The 19,164-nt window shown below is 46.1% G+C and overlaps 1 protein-coding gene across 1 annotated transcript in view; it reads left to right on the forward strand.

Moving 5' to 3' along the window:
• Nucleotides 1-479: 479 nt before the first annotated feature.
• Nucleotides 480-19,164, forward strand: part of LOC147662678 (proteasome subunit beta type-9-like) — a gene marked incomplete at its 5' end in the record, with an annotated part of 71,797 nt that continues 53,112 nt past the window's right edge. Inside the window, 2 exons of the mRNA XM_086950985.1 lie at nucleotides 480-502; nucleotides 648-777. Of these exons, the coding sequence (XP_086807111.1) occupies nucleotides 480-502; nucleotides 648-777 (153 nt within the window). The remainder of the gene's footprint in view (nucleotides 503-647; nucleotides 778-19,164) is intronic.

A 19,164-nucleotide genomic window follows, 5' to 3' on the forward strand; every position in this document is an offset into this window, starting at 1 on the left:
CAAATTCTTAACAGAGCGCTCTAATAAGCCTTACTGCTCCACCACACTGCCACAAATAGAGCTTTTAGTATTATCTACTTATACCTCTGTAAGCCTCTGGGGTTTCACTGGACTCTGTGCACACTATACCTTACTTTGGTATAGTATATACAGAGCCAGCTTCCTACAGTATTTCTCACAGGTGAGGACTGGATCGTGGACGATGGATGAGGAGGTAATGCACTGGTTACTCACCGGTGATCTCCATTACTCCCAGTCCAAGTCTTCCAAGATACAGTCCGGTATAAAGGGTGAGGATTGATTACAGTGCATCTGGTTTGTGGTTTGTTGTTTACTTGGTAATAACAGGAAGTGATGTTCTGCTGGCATCTGGGTAGTGGCGGCCAAGTTGGGAGAACTTTTTTGTGTCAGCTAGAGAACAGTGCCTGTAGGGAGGAGATGAAGACTCGTGCGTAAGGACTGTATCGGGGAAGGCGTAGACTTGGAGTAATAAAGATTATCAGTAAGTAACCGGTGCAATCCCTGGTACTCCCAGCAGCGAGCTGCCTTCCACAACACACAACACAACATAGGGTCTTGTTCATCTAGCCTGTCTGACTGTCCCTCAGATTTGTTCTGGCTTGACAGACTCTATCTCTCTTTCTTAGCCTGGACTTGGATGAAGCCCCCTTGGTGGTGGCTGCTGCCAGCCTTGTGAAGGGCATCAGCTATAAGTACAAGGAGGAGTTATCGGCTCATCTGATCGTGGCGGGCTGGGACCGGCGACGTGGAGGACAGGTGAGTGATGTTAAATCTATACCTGTTTATAAATTATCTAATTGTCAATTTGTAGATCCTTCATTGATGCATCTAGCTGTTTATCCAGCTATCTATCTGTCTATCTTCCTATCTGTAGTCTATCTGTTTGTTTGTCTATGAATATTTCCCTTTTTCCCCACAACTGCAGCTATTGTTGTGATCCACATGGTTTGTGTATGAGTTCAGGTTAGTTTTTTGACCTAGAATCTTAGGGTATTGTGGTTTAGCTGCCAAAAGTGGAACTCACTACAGCTTTGTGAAATGTGACCTCGTCAATGAAGTCCAACAAACAAATTCAGCACACAGTGAGCAGTCAATTTATGTGTGAAGTTAATACATCATTCATTATGCCAAAATGAAACAAGGGGTGCAATTTAAAAGTCATATTTATGAGGGATTCGTTAATGTTGTGTGAAGGAAGGAACATATCCTGGAAAAAGTGGATCAATATTGGTATTGGTGAACTCGGCCAGGTGTGACTGGTTTGAGGAATGATTGACTTCACTGTAGTACTGTAGCATTTAAACTCATCTGAAGTTGAGCAAAGCAAATATGATATTCTGGAGCTGATTCTTGGAATCTGTTACTAAGTAAGAGAGAGGAAGTTTCGCCATTTGTGGTGGATCTGAGGAAGAGTTATGTTACTGGTGTCGCAAGATATGAGAATCTTCATTAACTAGAACAGAAATATATCACATAATCTGTTGATTTCTTGGCTCACGAGAACAACACTTCTCCATCTGTCATCGCTCTGTGCATTATCGTGTAGTCTTCATGGACAGCTATCAACCCCTTAATAATCATGTTAACAGGTTATCTTCCTATTTTTCTTTAATGCAGCTTTTCCACAAAATGTTGCCTCTTCTTCCCAGTCATTCTTGTACTCTTGTGATGGAGTCAGCTATCCTAATTATTCTGAACTATAGCAATTTGTTATTTTTAGGTTTAAATTTGTTTTGTTGAAGAGGTGAGGCAATATAATCTCTGACGTAGCATCAACATTCAGCTAATGCCAGTGCTGTTAGCAATGCATTTTAATATACAAAACAGAAACAAAACTCCCCCCATTCTCACCCCGGGTGCTCGTATACATATATATTGCTATGTGACCATGATTTTAAAACTCTGGAGGGATGCTAGCCGCTGGGCGTAATCATGAGTTGGTCAACAACAGTCTCAGATATTTAGGGCAGGTCAGTTCTATCAATTCCTATGATAGCAGCGAGATAAATGCCTGCCAAACCTTCCAAACATATCTACCTGGGATTGTAGCATCATTGGGATTTATTCCATTCCTCATAGGTGCCAGATACTGTGTGAAGGGAAAGGTTAGCGGGTTGGGGAGGTTCAATAGTACATAGGCCGGGAATCGAGGGAGCTGGGTGTCCAGGTGGTAATCTATCTCTGATAGCACATCGTTCCAGTATTGAGCTAAAGATGGGCACTCCCACAGGATATGTAAAAGATAAGGGAGGATGGAAGGGTCAGTAAAATACCTGCAGCTATATAGAGTTTATAAAATGTCATCTCGGTGTCCGGACTGCCCAGGTGAGTAGTACTTTGTGAATGTGTGGAGGGACACCTAGGTAGCTGCTTGGTAAATGTCTAGAACAGGGACTTTGTGAACTCACACCGTGGTAGCAGCTTTGGTCCTGGTGGAAAGAGCTTGCAGTGCTTCTGGGACGGCTGTTTGGCCAGTGTGTAGCAGATCTTGATGCAGAGCATGATACAGCACAAAATGGTTCTTTTCTGCACTGCCTTGCGTTTTCTTTGCTGTAGAGAACCCCACATAGAGCTGATCATCCACCCAGGGGTCCTTGGTGCAATGTATATAGAAGCTCCTTCCTTCTTGGGCTCCGGAATGTAGCAAAAATATCAACCATGACATGCTTACACGCGCACCATCTTAATAGCCCCTTTGGCCAAAAGGGCTTTGTGAGAAACTGGCTTAGTATATGGTGCTCACTTATGTAAGTGTAGCACCCTGCACTAATCAGGACAACCCTTATTGTGATGTAAGAGGTCTTAGATAACCTTAGAAAGCTCTCTAAGTGGTAGCTGTGGAGAGCAGCCTAGGGGGTCAGTCCAGCAGGAGTGTAAAACAGCTTATTTTTTCCGCTACTTAATCTTAAGGTATGGGTTAAGTGAAAAAGAACCACACAGTATAGTTATAAAAAATATGTATTTATTATTAACACTTACTAACACAATACAATATCTTCTACATGGAGATATATGCACAATACACACAATACTTTGTCAACAGAATAAGCAAGAAACACAAATACACAGTGGTCACCAGGGGGGGAGACCAAACCATATACTTTAATAGTGGAATGCGAACCACAACTCAAGTCAAGAGGGGACCCAGAAGATGTAAAAGAGTCGGGAACCCAAGGAACCACCCACGGTGAGTATCTAGGAACCCCACGGAGATCATTTGCATAGTGGAAACACAACTGCGTACTCAATTGAAGTCAATGGGTAAGTCTCGGTTGCAATTTTAAAGAAGGACCCTTCCCAGTGTCTGTGAAGAAACCTCTTGGAAGATGGAAGGTTGGAGAGTCAACCCACCCGTGGAGCCCCTGGAAACCAGGATACCTACACCAGGGAAGCCGGGTGCATAGGTGCAAAGTGGTGTCGGAAACCAAAGTCAAACTCAATGGAGGACTTCGGGAAGTTGCCGCTGCTGGAGGAGGTTGAAAGTGTCTAGTGGAACCCAAAGGTGGATTCAAGATGAGAAGTACCTGGAAGCAGAGGGGACAGAGTCTATGCCACTCAGGACTGACAAGGAGGCACGGAAGATGAATGCCCACCAACGTCAGGTGTTTCAGGAGAGTTGTTGTGACCTTGGAGCTGCAGCTCTGAGGACCAGGTGATGCTGTGAAAGACTAGGCGTCGCTCATGACCTTTCCCGCGTCGGATTTCGAGAGTTGAGGAGTCGGTGTCCATGGGCACACCAACAAGCTTTGGCAACTGCAAACAACGTGGAAAGCGAAGAAGGTGCAGTGTTAAGACCAGCTAGGTCCAGATGACTCACCACAAGGAGGGGAGTCAGAGCAGGCCCGAGCAATCAGGGGAACCTGCTGAAATCAAAGAAGCCCCTCAAATGGACCCACAGGCAGGAGGCACTGGAGTTGCGAGAGGACCTCGAGCAGCTCACCAAAAGATGCAGGCTCACGGTGCAAGGGATGCGATGAGGATAAAGATCTTGGTCACAAGAAATGCTTGAGGTGGAGGCTACTCGGAGCCAAAGATCTCTGAGCAAGGGAGTCAACAAGCCTTTGCAATGGCAAGTCGAGGCGGTGCACAGGGGCTCGGTTCCTGTAGCTCCGACGAGGGATACGGGCCTCAAACTCGGCAAGGGGACAGGGCTGGCCTCAAGGGATGTGAAGAACCACCACCTGTGTTGCTGAGCCTTTTGGAGTCCGTGGGATCCCAGGATCAGCAGACCGGTCAGCTACGTTGCGGTGCCTTCAGATGCAGGGAAGTGACTCCTTTACTTCAAGGGAGATTCCTTCAGGTGTCTTAGATGTTCACATGCCTTGGAAGGTTCCTGTATGGAGCACAGGCACGGTCATTGCAGCTGACGAGCAGGGCAACGAGACCAGGAGCAGCAGGAGCCTTCCCAGTTGCAGTCTCGATACCCAGAGCGAAGTGTTGCAAAGTTCAGAGTGCCCAGACGGTCATGGTAGAAGTGGTGTCTTGATGTGAATCTTGTCACACGACAAATCTAGAGACCCACCTACAGGTAAGCCCTTAAGTACCCTTAGAAAAGGTTTAAGATGATTCAGGGTTACCTCCCAGTGGAGTGGTTGGACTGTGGGGAGGATACTCCGATGTCCTTTGTCCAGTTTTGCACCAGAAGGGGAGCCATCGGCTCCATGAGCTGCTTTGGACTGGTCTATGCAAGGAGGGCACAAAATGTGCCCCTCAAGCAGACTGAGTGGCGCTGGCAAGTGCTCCCACCATGCCCCAAAACACTAAACCTTGTCTGGGAGGTGCTCACAACTCCCTGTGACAGAATACCTATTGTTCTGCCTTCCCTTGCTCGAGCTTGGCTCAGCAGCAGGAGGGAAGACTCTTGTGTCTGGTCGGCAGCAGCCATGTTGTGCTGTCAGAGTCTGAAAGACTGGTACCGGGAGCACTGAGGGCCTCCCAAAGGAGCTTTACAGTGCATGGAATCATACCTCCCACACCGTAAACGGTGTGGGAGGTATGATTCCAACATGTTTGACACCAAACATGACAGGATTCGTTCCAGCAAATCTAGAGATGAGCATTGCGTAATGACGCATGACCACTCTATGTATCTTAATGGCTGATTCACTTACAGTCCGGTAGAATGGACTCCGAAGGTTGTAAGGGTGTCCTGCTCATGCAGGGGCACCCCCTCACTTAGAACCGAGCAACCTGCCTTCAGGATTGAAAGGCCTGCCTTAGGGAAGACTTATAGGTTTTAAGTGCAGTGACCTCCGATGTAGGGAAACCTATATCTTTCGTAATTGGTGCTAGCACCAGCTTACACAGGCTGCAATACAGGCCCGTGGTCACAATTTAAGTGGTCTCTCATGGGTGGCATAATACATGCTGCAGCCCATGGAAAACCCCTGGTGTACCTATGCTCTGGGTACCTTAGGACCATATACTGGTGGACTTATAATGGTACACCAGTAGCCAATCTGGGATGATTCTAAGTACTCACCATATCAATTTAAGGGAGAAAACATCAGAGACTGGGGTCCGGGTTAGCAGGATCCTAGTCAGACTAATCAGAAACAGCATAGCACCAGGCAAAAAGTGGGGGTAACCATAAAAGCAGGTCCTACTTTCCTACAGGCTTGCACTGTCAGTTGCAAAAGGCAGAGCTGGGCCTCTGTCAGTCGTTGGGGGAGAACAGTGGAAGGGGTATAAGGAAAAAAGGAATTGAATTGCATATCCTTTGCAGAGGTTCTGAAGCACCCACCTGTCCGAGGTGATTGCTCGCCAACCCAGATAGAACTGGTGAATTTAGCCTCCCACCGGGTGGCTGTGTCCCTGCAAGGACACACTAACGAGGTTGTGGGAATGACGCTGCGGGGTGGACAGAGCACGGTGGACTAAGCAGCACTCTGACCTTGGCTGCAACTGCAAAACTGCTGGGTTTTCTTGAGGGTGAGGGTTGGACTGGATGCTAGCAACACAGAATTATCCACCTTCGTTATATTAAGCCCAGATGAAGTTCTCCTTGAGGGAACGAAATGCATTAGAAGATTAGAAATTGAAATAAAGGCTTTTGATACAATCTAAGTGCTTTGGACTGCTTAGCCTGGTGCACCCCCTGTTTGTAGCTGCCCCTTTCAGGATCTGGATCATAGATGCACCACTCAGCGGCTGATGCTGGGGTATCAGTGCACAGGGCCACTTACAGATGAAACTGGCTTGAGGTGCAGAACCATATGTCCGCTGTTGAAGCTTTCACTTCAAACTCACAAATAGAGCGGCGGAACTGCTTTGCTGCAGTTGGTGAGGTGGGGCAGAGAGATTAGAGAGCAAGGCATAGCTCTACTCTCCTTGAAATGTTCAAGAGTAGATTCAGCCTAATCCTCAAATAAGCGAGTCCCATCAAAGGTCATGTCCATCAAGGACATCGCTGGAGAAAGTGGTGGAGCTCAGCCATGCATGGAGGTGAATGCCAACACTAGAACAGCTGGCAAAGCCTATGGTGTCGGTGGAGTTAAAACAACAATGAATTGTGAATTTGGCTGCATCACGACCATATTGAACTGCACGAGACAGGATGGGGGGAAGACCTTCAGGCTGGCAGGGAGGACTTGTGCCACCAAGCCCTGACGGTCCATCAAGCAGCTGATGTTAACTGAATGGAGGCCCAGAATACTGGAAGAGAACAGACATTTTCCAATCATTTCCACGCACTTAAATGTGAAGGATGCTAGAAGAGAAAAGCCTGGATGCCTGGAGAAGGATGAAAGTGCCTCTCCACCTGATGGTTGACTGGCAGTCCCGAGCATGGGTTGGCCTAAGTGCCTAATAGGGTTTCTGTCAGCGCCTCATTTAAAGGTATGTATGAAAGGCTGCCGAGATGTTTGTCTAGACTGGAGAACTTTGGTCAGTACATTTATTTTGACCTCTAGTGTTGGAAGCTGCAGATCAAGGACTTCAGCCTCCCTATGCATTACCATGGCAAAGAAAATGAACTCTTCTGTGGCTGGCTCAGGGGAGAAAACCATGTCATCTATGAGGAGGTGTCAAGGCCATTAGCTTCTGTAAGTCTTCATACCAGTGAGTGACCTCATACCCGGATTATATTAATTGCCTTAATCTGGTCCTAAAAGAGAATAGAGGTAGTGTTGTTGACCATGTGGATGTGCAAGTGGCGGTAAATCGAGGGGGAGGGGTGGCATCACTTCAAATTAGGTTGGACTGGTATCCATGTGCCCAAGAGTCATGGCGCTGGAAGCGGCGTCTAGGTTGGAGACAGGTAAGATGGGCTCATAGAGTGCAACAGAATGAGTCAGTTGGTGTCCAGAGAGTAGGAGCTCAGAACTCTGCTGCTGGCTGCGCAGAACTCTTTGATCTGGTGCGGCATCACTGAAGGATTCAGAAACTCGGGTTGTGCCATAAAGACCTGGTTCCTACCACTGTCCCATCCTATTGTACCCAAGCTGTGCTGGAACAAATCCCTCTCTTTGACCTTAAAACATTAGAAGCCATCACAGCCCGTGTTAAATAAGTCTCCCCTAGGGATCCCGTCCCTCCTCATTCTCAGACCTCAGTTGCGGGAACATTCAGTAATTCTTGAATTGGTCAATGCTTTCATCTCCACTGGAGTGGTTCCCCCAGCATGGAAATGTGCAAAAGTGAAAACTCTTCTTAAACATGCATTTACAATGCAATAGGTTTCGCAGCATTAAAGTTTGAGTTATTGGCATTGTGTATGACAATGCGTAGCATACATTTTTTAGCAAACTTTGAATTGGTGAGCAGTGAGAGTGTGTGCAAGAGTATGCTGTTGCTCACAGCTGTTATTATTCACACAGCTCTGATGATGCAACTCACGCACGGGGCTGACGCAGTTATTATTCACACAGCTCTGATGATGCACCTCAGACACGGGCTCACAGCTGTTATTATTCACACAGCTCTGATGATGCACCTGAGCACGGGGCTGACGCAGTTATTATTCACACAGCTCTGATGATGCACCTCAGCACTGGGCTGACCAGTTATTATTCACACAGCTCTGATGATGCACCTCAGCACGGGGCCGCCGGCAGTTACGGTATTATTCACACAGCTCTGATGATGCACCTCAGGCACGGGGCTCACAGCTGTTATTATTCACACAGCTCTTGTGATGCACCTCAGGCACGGGGCTGACACAGTTATTATTCACACATCTCTGATGATGCATCTCAGCACGGGGCTCACAGCAGTTATTATTCACACAGCTCTGATGATGCACCTCAGGCACGGGCTCACAGCTGTTAGGCCGACAAGTGCATGCGAGGTGGGCGAGTAGTACCACGGGTCTCGCACTATAGGAGGCACGGTTAGAGGGTAAAGAGGCTGGAAAAGACAGTGGCGTGGAATGAAAGTGGGAGGGCTCGGCAGGTGGGAAGAGAGGCTGTGGCTTGAGGGAGATGCGTTGTTGAAGTATGCGCACTGTGCAGAAGGAGGCTGGCATAATGTGTGAGAGATGGGCTGTCGGTGGCAGTTATATTCGGGGGTGGTGAATGGCTTGCGATGCATTTGTGGAGGTTGGAGCTCGTAGTGTGGGTGGAATAGCAGAGGAGGCGGGCTATGCTGTGGCTTGGGGGCAGGCATTTTTAGGAATATGTGAAGCGCTGTGGTTAGAGGAGGGGCGGTTTGGTTTGTTGATGTGTGAGCGCTAAGGAGATGGGTGTCTTGTGTAATGAGGTGAACAACGCAGATAGCTTGCAGCTTCCGTGTGAGAATGCCTGTCATGCCATGGAAAGGGAGAGAGGGCGGGAAAAGACAAGGAGTGATGGAGTACTAGTAAGACGCCCCTAGAGGAGTCCTCTGGGAAGCCGTGAGAGTTTTGAGAAGGTAAACAGCCACTCCCCTTAGAGTCCCCATCGAAGCGCGCAGCCAGTGCCTGCTGGTGTACATTTCCACTGTCCATCCTACGCAGCGCCGTACTGCGCCCCCTGGATCACCAACCATATTGCCGGCGCAGCTGTAGCAGTGCACCCTTAACGCGAACGTATACGTTATGCCTGATTCACGTAAATAATTCTATCGAGAGGGGTGGTTCCCCGGTGTAGTGCTTTACTTTAACAAAAGTGACGTTTGGGGCGAGATGCGGAGGTATACCGGCATTAACCCCTCAGCAACACTTGCTAAAAAGTCCACTTTTAAAACCCAAGCATGGTGCATGCAGGCAGGAATGCTATTTTTTACGGGAAGGAGGAAACAAGGTGGCGACTATTATATAATACGTCATTACTTTTTCAATAGCGCGGCGAACTCTTCTTCATCCACTACCTTTCCGACCACTAGAGTCCCAAAGTTTTAAAGGATGTTCTCAAAAAGCTAGGATAAATCGAAGTGCGCTCTCTGTCATCTTGCACAGGCACGCCCCTCTCCAGCGTTATGCTGCTCGGCATGGTTTTCTCTTTTGGGGAGGGGGCGTGAACCACTGCCCCGCCCCCCTCCCAAACACAGAGTCCCCCATGGCACCCTGCATACTTTCAAAGTGCATGAACGGGCGACCACTAGCCTGAATGCCGCAGTCATTAATGACGTCCCCCCAGCAAACCTTGAAAAAGTTGTTTACCTCCCCTGTCCCATCCCGCTGCAGCTGCCCCGGCCAACATACGCCATCCCTCAGCCTGCACGCCGCACTCTTCCCATTCACCAACACCCTGTGCGAACAATCCAAAGAGACGGAGACCCCCCGAGCTCACGGCGGGGTTATTTGTGCCTTACCGTGCCGCCCTCACTAATGGCTCGAGGATCGACGATGTCCCAGAGTTCAATCAAAATGCCAGGGAGACGATGCAACGTAAATGCAAAAAAAATAAAACAAGTGCCGGTTGGCGGTAGTACAGCCAATGGCAAGGTTAGGGCGCGAAACCGAAACCACGGTTGTAGCGCAGGAGACGCAGTCGCCGTGCGTGTGCACGTTGGCTGTCCCTGCGCAAGCTGCGATGAGAAGACACGCCGAGACGAGGTAAGGGATGTGTGTGTGTAAGCGCCAGGTGTTCTGTATGTATGTGTGTGTGCATGTGCAAGCGTGTGTGTATGCGCGGCTGCGGGGGGGGTTCTCTATGTGTGCGTGTGTATGCGCAGCGGCGGGGGGGTTCTCTATGTGTGTGTGTGTGTGTGCGTGCGTGTGTGTATGCGCGGCGGGGGGTTGGGGGGGTTCTCTATGTGTGTGTATGCGCGGGGGGGGGTCTGTATGTGTGTGTGCGTGCGTTTCTGCTTCCAAGGAGCCATGGCAGACAGGAAGCGCGCGTGACCTGATCCGTTTACGCGCGCGTGCACTCTCCTGTTTTCTGTTAAAGGGAGCGTCTTTGAAGAAGGAAAGTCGCCTCCAAGGTGGAGAAGAAAGTTGCCTCAACTAAAGAACAATCCAAGACCAGAATCAGACTCCAACTTGGTGTTTTTTTCCAGTAGTCTTGTAAAACAGATGAAGGTTTGCAAATATAACTCCCAGCAGTCTGAGTTTTGTGTAACTGGCACCTTTAGGCTGGTCTAGATTGTATTAGGGTCCTTTGAGGCACATTTCCATTTATCATTTATTATTTCTAATATCATTACATGGAAGTATCTGTTTTTTTCTACTCACTGTGAAATGTCACTAAAAGTGTCAAACAGGAGATACTAGAATGTTGCACCTAAGCTTACCAAACACATAGAAATGTCAGAGATAAGGAAATTAGCAACTACTCCATTACCTGAAATTATCTCTGCATCCATTGTCATGTGTAGTTTTCAACCGTTTTTCAAGTAAATAAAGCATAAAAAACGTTTAAGATTTTTTTTTTTTAAAGTGCTTCGTAGGTAGTACATACAATAACAATTTCTCACACACTATTAGCCTAACCCACCTCTACCGGCATTGTCCGGAAAAGGGTATCGAAAGAGAAAAGGGGCAAACGTATCACTGTCGAGAACAGTTAAAAGTAGTGGTCATGTTTGCATGATACCAATACCTGTTTACTTGAAGTCAAAGAGGGTAGGGAACTTAGTGGAATGAATTAAGTACTTTTATTTTAACCTTTTGCTATTCATGCAATTTATTTCGGTTCAAACAAAAACCTAAATACCTGTAAAGTAAACTGTGGTCTTATAAGACAGTGTACTTGGCATAAATAAACGAAAAGAAGCAGATATTTACCGTCAGTTATCATTATTTACTTTTGTTCATATTTAAAGTAACATGCCTATGCCTAACTTATCACAGTTTAAGGTACTCTTCACAATAGAAACATTGCATCAAAAGGAGATGAATGTTTGATAGTCAAGTCCATATTTAAAGTTCTTAGACTATCTCTATTCTGCAACTAGACGGCTGTTTGTCCACTACAAATCGGGCGGACATCTTGCACATTTTGCCACTCTTGCTAAAACATATTGGAGAAGTGGCGTCTCAAAGTTGCGAGCTAAAGGAGTTTCAATCTTCAGACGCAAGAATCTATTAACGTCTACGAAACTATAAATTAATATTAGCCAAAAGCGTTACTGTGATCAGTCTTCAACAAACGACACAGAATCCTCCAGTAAGGAAGACGTACATTGAAATAACACTTATTTTTCATCTTTCGAATGCCTATAATGGTACCAGATAATATTAAGTAACGTCACCTAGCCAGCTTGTCTTCAGTTTGTCACATTTCTAGGTGAATCGGCTCCCGCACGCCGGTTACAACACGAGAGGTTTTAGGCCTCAGGTAAGTCCTAGCTCTATGTGCGTAAGCGCAGAACTTTCCTTTCCCCTGGACTACAGTTCCCATGGTGCCGCCTGCCTGCGTCTGTGAAAGTGAAAATAAACGTTCCTGTTTGTGTTTCCCTGATCAGCGCGTGTCTCCTCCCAACCTCCGGCCTCACCTCGTTCTAGGCAGCTGCGGGCAGTGTCTGCGCTTCTGTGGGTTCATAAATCCCGGTTCCTGATGGTACTTCAGGATATGAGGCAAGGAGTGGCTCAGGACTGGGCGGCCTCGTTACCACCGGGGTACTCATGCAACTAATCACAGTGCGCAGAATATGCGAGACAGGGAGAACGGCGCCCTAGCACTAGTCGACCATGGGAGGCTGTATGCAGGTCTAGTAGTGCATGCAGCTCCCTCCATCCATGCGAGCGGCAGTCTGTGAAGCCCACTGCGCAGATGGAGGCAACTGGTGGGGCTAGCCAGGAGATCACTGTAGGGAGAAAGGAGCAGCTGACGGGGGAGGCACTGATGGACCAGTACCTGGCTTCCCATGGGCTCTACCGGAAGGAAGCTGCAAAGGATGGTTCCTGCCTCTTTAGAGCTGTGGCTGTGGCTGTCCCTGCGCAAGCTGCGATGAGAAGACACGCCGAGACGAGGTAAGGGATTGTTTGTGTGTAAGCGCCGGGGTGTTCTGTATGTATGTGTGTGTGTGTGTGTGTGCATGTGTGTGTGTATGCGCGGCTGCGGTGGGTGCTCTATGTGTGCGTGTGTATGCGCGGCAGCGGCGGGGGGGTTCTCTATGTGTGTGTGCGTGTGTGTATGCGCAGCGGGGGGGTTTGGGGGGGTTCTCTATGTATGTGAGTTTAATCCATCACCGTTCTTTAGCCCACTCTGCCACCCCAGTTCAGACATGGCCATATGCAAATCAGTCTGACCCTGTGCCTCATGGGAACAGTCCAGCCCGAACTGCCAAGCCATGACTTCCCTGGACCGGAATCAAGCATCCTAGGACCGGTTTCTGGCATTTCAGCCGTCTTCAGCCCGGCTTGCTTGAATCCAGTGGCAAAGTGAGCAAGGGACTCACGTCTGAGCATGCCCTGCCAACTTATGGCGAACAAAGCGGTACAAAAGGGAGTGGTTATGGACGGAGCATCTGAACCAATCAAACACTCACACCCAGTCAAGAGATCTGGGTTTGATCCATCACCGTTCTTTAGCCCACTCTGCCACCCCAGTTCAGACATGGCCAAATGCAAATCAGTCTGACTCTGTGCCTCATGGGAACAGTCCAGCCCGAACTGCCAAGCCATGCCTTCCCTGGACCGGAAACAAGCTTCCTAGGACCGGTTTATGGGATTCCAGCCGTCTTCAGCCAGGCTTGCTTGAATCCAGTGGCAAAGTGAGCAAGGGACTCACGTCTGAGCATACCCTGCCAACTTATGGCGAACAAAGCGGTACAAAAGGGGGTGGTGATGGACGGAGCATCTGAACCAATCAAACACTCACACCCAGTCAAAAGATCTGCTATATATATATATATATATATATTACCTACTGGCGATAGCCAGTAGGTAGTTATAGTTAGGATCTACTTTCCATAGGAAATCCGCAACATTCTATTGGGAATAACTTTGGCGCCGGTGGACGAATCTTCGCGAATTTCTCAAAGAAGATGGTCCGCTCCTTCCCTGAAAATGTGGGGGGGATTTGTCAAGCGGGGGCCGAGATAAAAGGGGGGTCCCAAAACGTGTTTTCCCCATGTTAATTTCCATAGGGCGGTTGGACTCACTTTTAGCCCGAACGGCTGAATGGATTTTCACCAAACTTGGCAAAATTGTAGGGACTGGTAGCCCGATGTGCCTTTGCTAGGTCTCAAGAAATGTGCTCCAGAGGATCTTGAGTAATTTAGGTTCAAAAATATATATATATCTGTAAGCGCGCCCCGGTACGCGCACCGGGGAGCGTACCAGCGCGCAACGCGAGTTCGCGCGCGGAAAGCTGATTGGCTCTCGGCTGTCTGTAAACATTCCAAACAGTCCAGAGCGGCCGCCATCTTGTGTCTCGGTAGGATCGAGACACAAGAGGTGGCAAAAACAAAGGGGGAAATGACCAAAAGGGGGCAGGGTAGACCCCCCCTGACCCCCTAGGATTGATGTGGGGGCCATAAAAGGGCCCCGCGGGACAAAAAAAAATTTACTTTTTATTTTCGATTTGCGCGGGGGTGCGCCCGGTACGCGCACCGGGGAGCGTACCGGGGAGCGTACCATGGGGAAAAAAGAATGACAGAGTTTTAAAAAAATGTAGTCTTTTTTTAAAAAATTGGAGGTAGTTCTAAAAAGAACAGTTTTTTTTCTTCTTTTTGGTGTTTTATATTTTTTTTATTGTTTTTTTGAATTTTTTTTACTTTTTTGGGGTTTTCTGAACAGTTTTATATTTTTTTTGTATTTTTCATGGGGAGAAACAAAAAACAGGGAATTGTAAATGGCTCAACTGGAGCAAAAAAAACCAGAAAAAATTAGGGATTTTTCGGGCACTTATGGTTATCCCCAGCACAGATGATAAGTTTTATACTTTGCTCACCATAGCAAATTAACTTTCCACAATATTTGCACATGATTTTAAAATCGTAAAATTTTGGTTGTATGATAGGCATTGTCTCTGTTGCCTCTGAACCCGATGGAGTTGGTTCTTTCGATGTTGAGGGTCTAGTTGTTGATGGGGGTAGCTTACTGCAGAGGTCCCTTACCTCTGCAGCAGAATAGTTGATTGGGTGCCAACGGATCATGTGCCGAATCATGGTATGATTCCCGAAGGAATATTTTTTGTTAGGGTTCCCCCTGGACAGCTCAGCATCACAAATCAGACAAGTTACCTTCGCAGCGTTGACTTTTTTGAAACCCCTTGGGATTTTGTAGAACTGCCATACGAAGTGCTCTTTTGGTTTGTAGGGCTGATTAACTTCAGGCAGGAAATGCCTTGTCTGTCCCTCCTCTTCATCCTCCTCCTCTTCTTCTTGACCTCCAATGTGATCTTCTGGTGGTCTTTTTGATGGTGGTGGTGGTGGTGGTGGGGCAGATGCTCCAGCTGCTGCTGCTACTGTAGCCATTTTAAAGTAGAAAAGATTAGAGACAGATCTCCAAACAGGTCTTCCTCAGTCAAAGGACAAAGTCAGAATAAGGAAAAAAGGTGGCGGCTTTCATCATTTGGAAAACAAAACTGTTCTGGACCAATGAAAAGTGTTATTTTCAAGTCACATGACCAGGGCTTTCATCATTTGGAAACCAAAAGTGTTGTGAACCAATGAAAAGTGTTATTTTCAGGTCACATGACCCGACGCGCTTACGCTACGCGCCCCGGGGCGCGTAGCGTAAGCGCGTCTGGACGTTTTGCGATCGTATGCGCTCGCGTGCTTCCGGGTGCGCTTACGCTGTGCGTCATATGACGCATCACGCGGCTACGCGATACGTCACAATGTTGTTTTCGTTTGCGGCAATAGCGCTAACGGGAAGCTCACCGGTACGTGCCCCGGGGCGCGCCATAGCACTGCGCTTACTGGTGAGCGCATCGGTACGCGCCCCGGGAGCGCACCGGGGGAAATAAAAAATACAAAATATTACATAATTATACAATATAATATTCGTAATAAAAAATATTACATTTCATACCTATAGAGATTTGCTATTAAAAAACCTATTAAATTCACTAAAAAAAACGTAGGTTTCACACCAGTTATAGTTAGCTGGAAATTTTACTCACATAAAACCATTGAAATTCCCACGTTATAGTTAGTTGGACTCACTATAACTTGCGCGTGCAATGCACTGCTGATGACGTCACATATTACATCACTCATGACATGGTCAGTGACATCACTCATGACATCACTGATGGCACCATCCTTGTGATACAGTGACAGACCTCTTTTCACTGTAATGTAACCCTTAAAACACATATTCAAAAATAGAAACTACAATTTTCAAAAAAATTGAGATACCCATACCAGTTACAACAACCAATTCAATAATTCCACCATCTATATACACATCCACTCATTCACCAACAGTTCTATATAATCACTCATACGTATACTCACTCATCAAATATAATGATACACATATATATCCTGTTATACACCGACAGTCATCCAAAAGATACTCTCACACATACTCACACATTCAAATAAACTATTGAACATCCATTTATTTGCATATACAGCTATACACACACTACCACCTTACTTCTAAGAAACCTTACACATACTTACTCTCTTAAACAATCACTTATAGAAACACATACTTATTTAAACAGGAACTCTTACAATCCCTTAGTCTCACATATACTCACTTATATACATCAATATTCACATATACTACATTAAAACATATGTAGTTACTATTAAAGACACTAGTGAGACAGTCATTCACTCACTAACATACACATATACACACTCATCCACCCATACAGTCCTGCACATATGCTGTCTTCAAAACATATACAAAGAGAGAGTCAGTCATTCATGCATCTATGTGCTAAGTAATACCCCCACCAAACCATATAAACACTCATACTGATACTAAGAAAAACATCTAATAACCCATATACCTACACATGTAGCTACTCACCAACACATGCAGCCACTTATACACAAAGAGAAACACTAACACATATATTTAAATATTTAAACATTACTCTCTAATATATGTATTCACTAAGAAACACTCAATAAACCAGTTAACCAATCAATTTATTTTTTTTAAAAGCATCCATGTAAACACTTATTTAAACATTTATTCTTCCATCAACTTTTACATATACATATACATATACATATTATAATATTTAAATATATATATATATATATATTCACCAAAAATTGCCCCTGCAAATGGACACGCACTCCTCCAGCTAGTGATTCACAGAATCCTTTAATTCAAGAGAACAGGCATTACTTCTCCGATCTCTCCTGTCCTGCTGCCTGACGCGTTTCAGAGCTTACAAGCTCTTTCTTCAGAGGCATGTTTGCCTGCACCACCATTACTCTGCAACCACAGTTCCTTTCGTTTTTTAACCCTTTTAAACAGCCTCAGGTGTGCCTTTCAGTTATTTCCCTTGCGCAGTGCTCACTGGAACTTGTAGTTTAATGCGGTTTGTCTGTAAGCCTCCGGTGGCTTTGTGTGCATTCCAAACTGTTTCCAGGACTTATTTTCGCCCTCCAGTGGGCCTCAGAGTAGAATCCTGTTCCCATTAATTAGAAACCAACTGCGCCATCAATTTCACCCGCAAATATATATATATATACTGCACATCATTTCCAGAGCAGACAGGTGTAAAAAAAAAAATCCTGGATCCATTCTGACATCTGTGGAATATTCAAAAGGTGAGGAAGCTGCGGTGAAAAGTCTTTATCAGAAACGGGGGTACCAGGGACAATACATAGAACCATGGATGGGTAGGTGTCAATTCTGTTTCACTTAGTCATTTCAGAGACGTCACAGACCACCAGAGTAAAGCTCAAGTTGTCTAGATGTTACTTGGAACCAGGAGGTCCCCCCTCTCTATGTTGTTATCTCTATTACGGGTTCCTAAGGTTTGTTATATGGTTTTGTGTTCTCAGGCTGGCATCTGCTCTCACTGTAGATGCAGTTTCCAGGGGATACGACCTTGTAGCAAAACCTCCTGTAGTGATTTACACTGGTAGGTTCTGGCGATTGCAATTAAAACAAGCATTGGAAATGCAATCTGTCTTGCTTTTGTTTAAGTTAGAGCTATTGGTTTTGTAAATGACAATGTCTTTTACCTAGGAGTTATGGAGTGTATGTATATGGTGTGTAGTGGAATTATGTGGGTTGGATTAGTTAGTTGTGTAATTTTGTGGCATGTAATTGTGTGGTGTGGAGTGGATTTGTGTTGTGGAATTATGTGGCATGGTGTGCAATGGAAATATGTGGATAGTAATTATGTGGTATTGAGTGTCCTGGAATTATATGGAGTGGGATTTTGTGTGTTGTGGAGTGTCATTATGTGGAATGGTATTTTGTCTTGTGCAGTAATATGTAGTGGAGTTTAATTATGTGGTGTGCTGTTGAATTTTGTCAACATATAGGAAGGGGAGTTAGAGGATAGTCAGCTAGGTTCGTCCTCCAAACAGTAAGTCAAAACAAAAAAGGTTTCTGTTTCCAGATACCCAAGAGCCTAGCTCAAAGAAGTAGTACAGTCAGCACACACTGGGGTTGACCGTGAGACATATGTTAATGTGTATAAAAAGGGAGAATTGCTCCTTTTTTAGGTGTCCCCTCACTCACCGGGGTTGCCCCATGGTGACATGCTTCATCATTGGGGCCATCCCAGTCCTCTACGGGCTGGGGCGTGCTACGACTTGCGGAGTTACGTAGGAGCACTTTTAAGGACTATGTGTGGTGCATGTGTTATTGTGGGGAGTGGACTATGTGTTGTAAGATAAAAATACCTGCCCAGTAGGTTTTCAATAAACTTTATTCTGGCCTCTAGGTGGTAATATTAAAAACGGGGTGGGGAGATAGGCTACCCTAAACTCAATGTGTTCAGATGTTCCTATCAACTCCTATAGTCGACATGTTTCGTGCATACCCCAAGCACTTCTTCAGGACTACACAGGGACCAGCCCTGTGTTCGCCACTCCTTAACTCTCCAATTAGACTTAATCAGAATCACTTTTTAGTTAACTTAATATAGTTTGCTGCACTAAAAAGTGATTCTGATTAATTCTAATTGGAGAGTTAAGGAGTGGCGAACACAGGGCTGGTCCCTGTGTAGTCCTGAAGAAGTGCTTGGGGTATGCACGAAACATGTCGACTATAGGAGTTGATAGGAACATCTGAACACATTGAGTTTAGGGTAGCCTATCTCCCCACCCCGTTTTTAATATTACCACCTAGAGGCCAGAATAAAGTTTATTGAAAACCTACTGGGCAGGTATTTTTATCTTACAACACATAGTCCACTCCCCACAATAACACATGCACCACACATAGTCCTTAAAAGTGCTCCTACGTAACTCCGCAAGTCGTAGCACGCCCCAGCCCGTAGAGGACTGGGATGGCCCCAATGATGAAGCATGTCACCGTGGGGCAACCCCGGTGAGTGAGGGGACACCTAAAAAAGGAGCAATTCTCCCTTTTTATACACATTAACATATGTCTCACGGTCAACCCCAGTGTGTGCTGACTGTACTACTTCTTTGAGCTAGTCTGTTGAATTTTGTGGCACAATGTGGATTTGATGTATGTGGTATGTTGTGTAATTTTGCTGTTGAGTTGTAATATGAGGTTCGTGTCAAATTATGTGGTGTGGATTGGAATGGAAATGTGTGGAGTTGAATTGTGTGGCTTGGAACTGTAAGGATATCTTTGTGTTTTTGAGAGCTACTGGCATTGTTAATGTCAATGTGTTTTAGTCATGTGTTACGGAGTGGTGTGGATATATGTGGTGT

Source organism: Lissotriton vulgaris, unplaced genomic scaffold, assembly GCF_964263255.1.
Source record: "Lissotriton vulgaris unplaced genomic scaffold, aLisVul1.2 SCAFFOLD_2358, whole genome shotgun sequence".
Lineage (NCBI taxonomy): Eukaryota > Metazoa > Chordata > Amphibia > Caudata > Salamandridae > Lissotriton > Lissotriton vulgaris.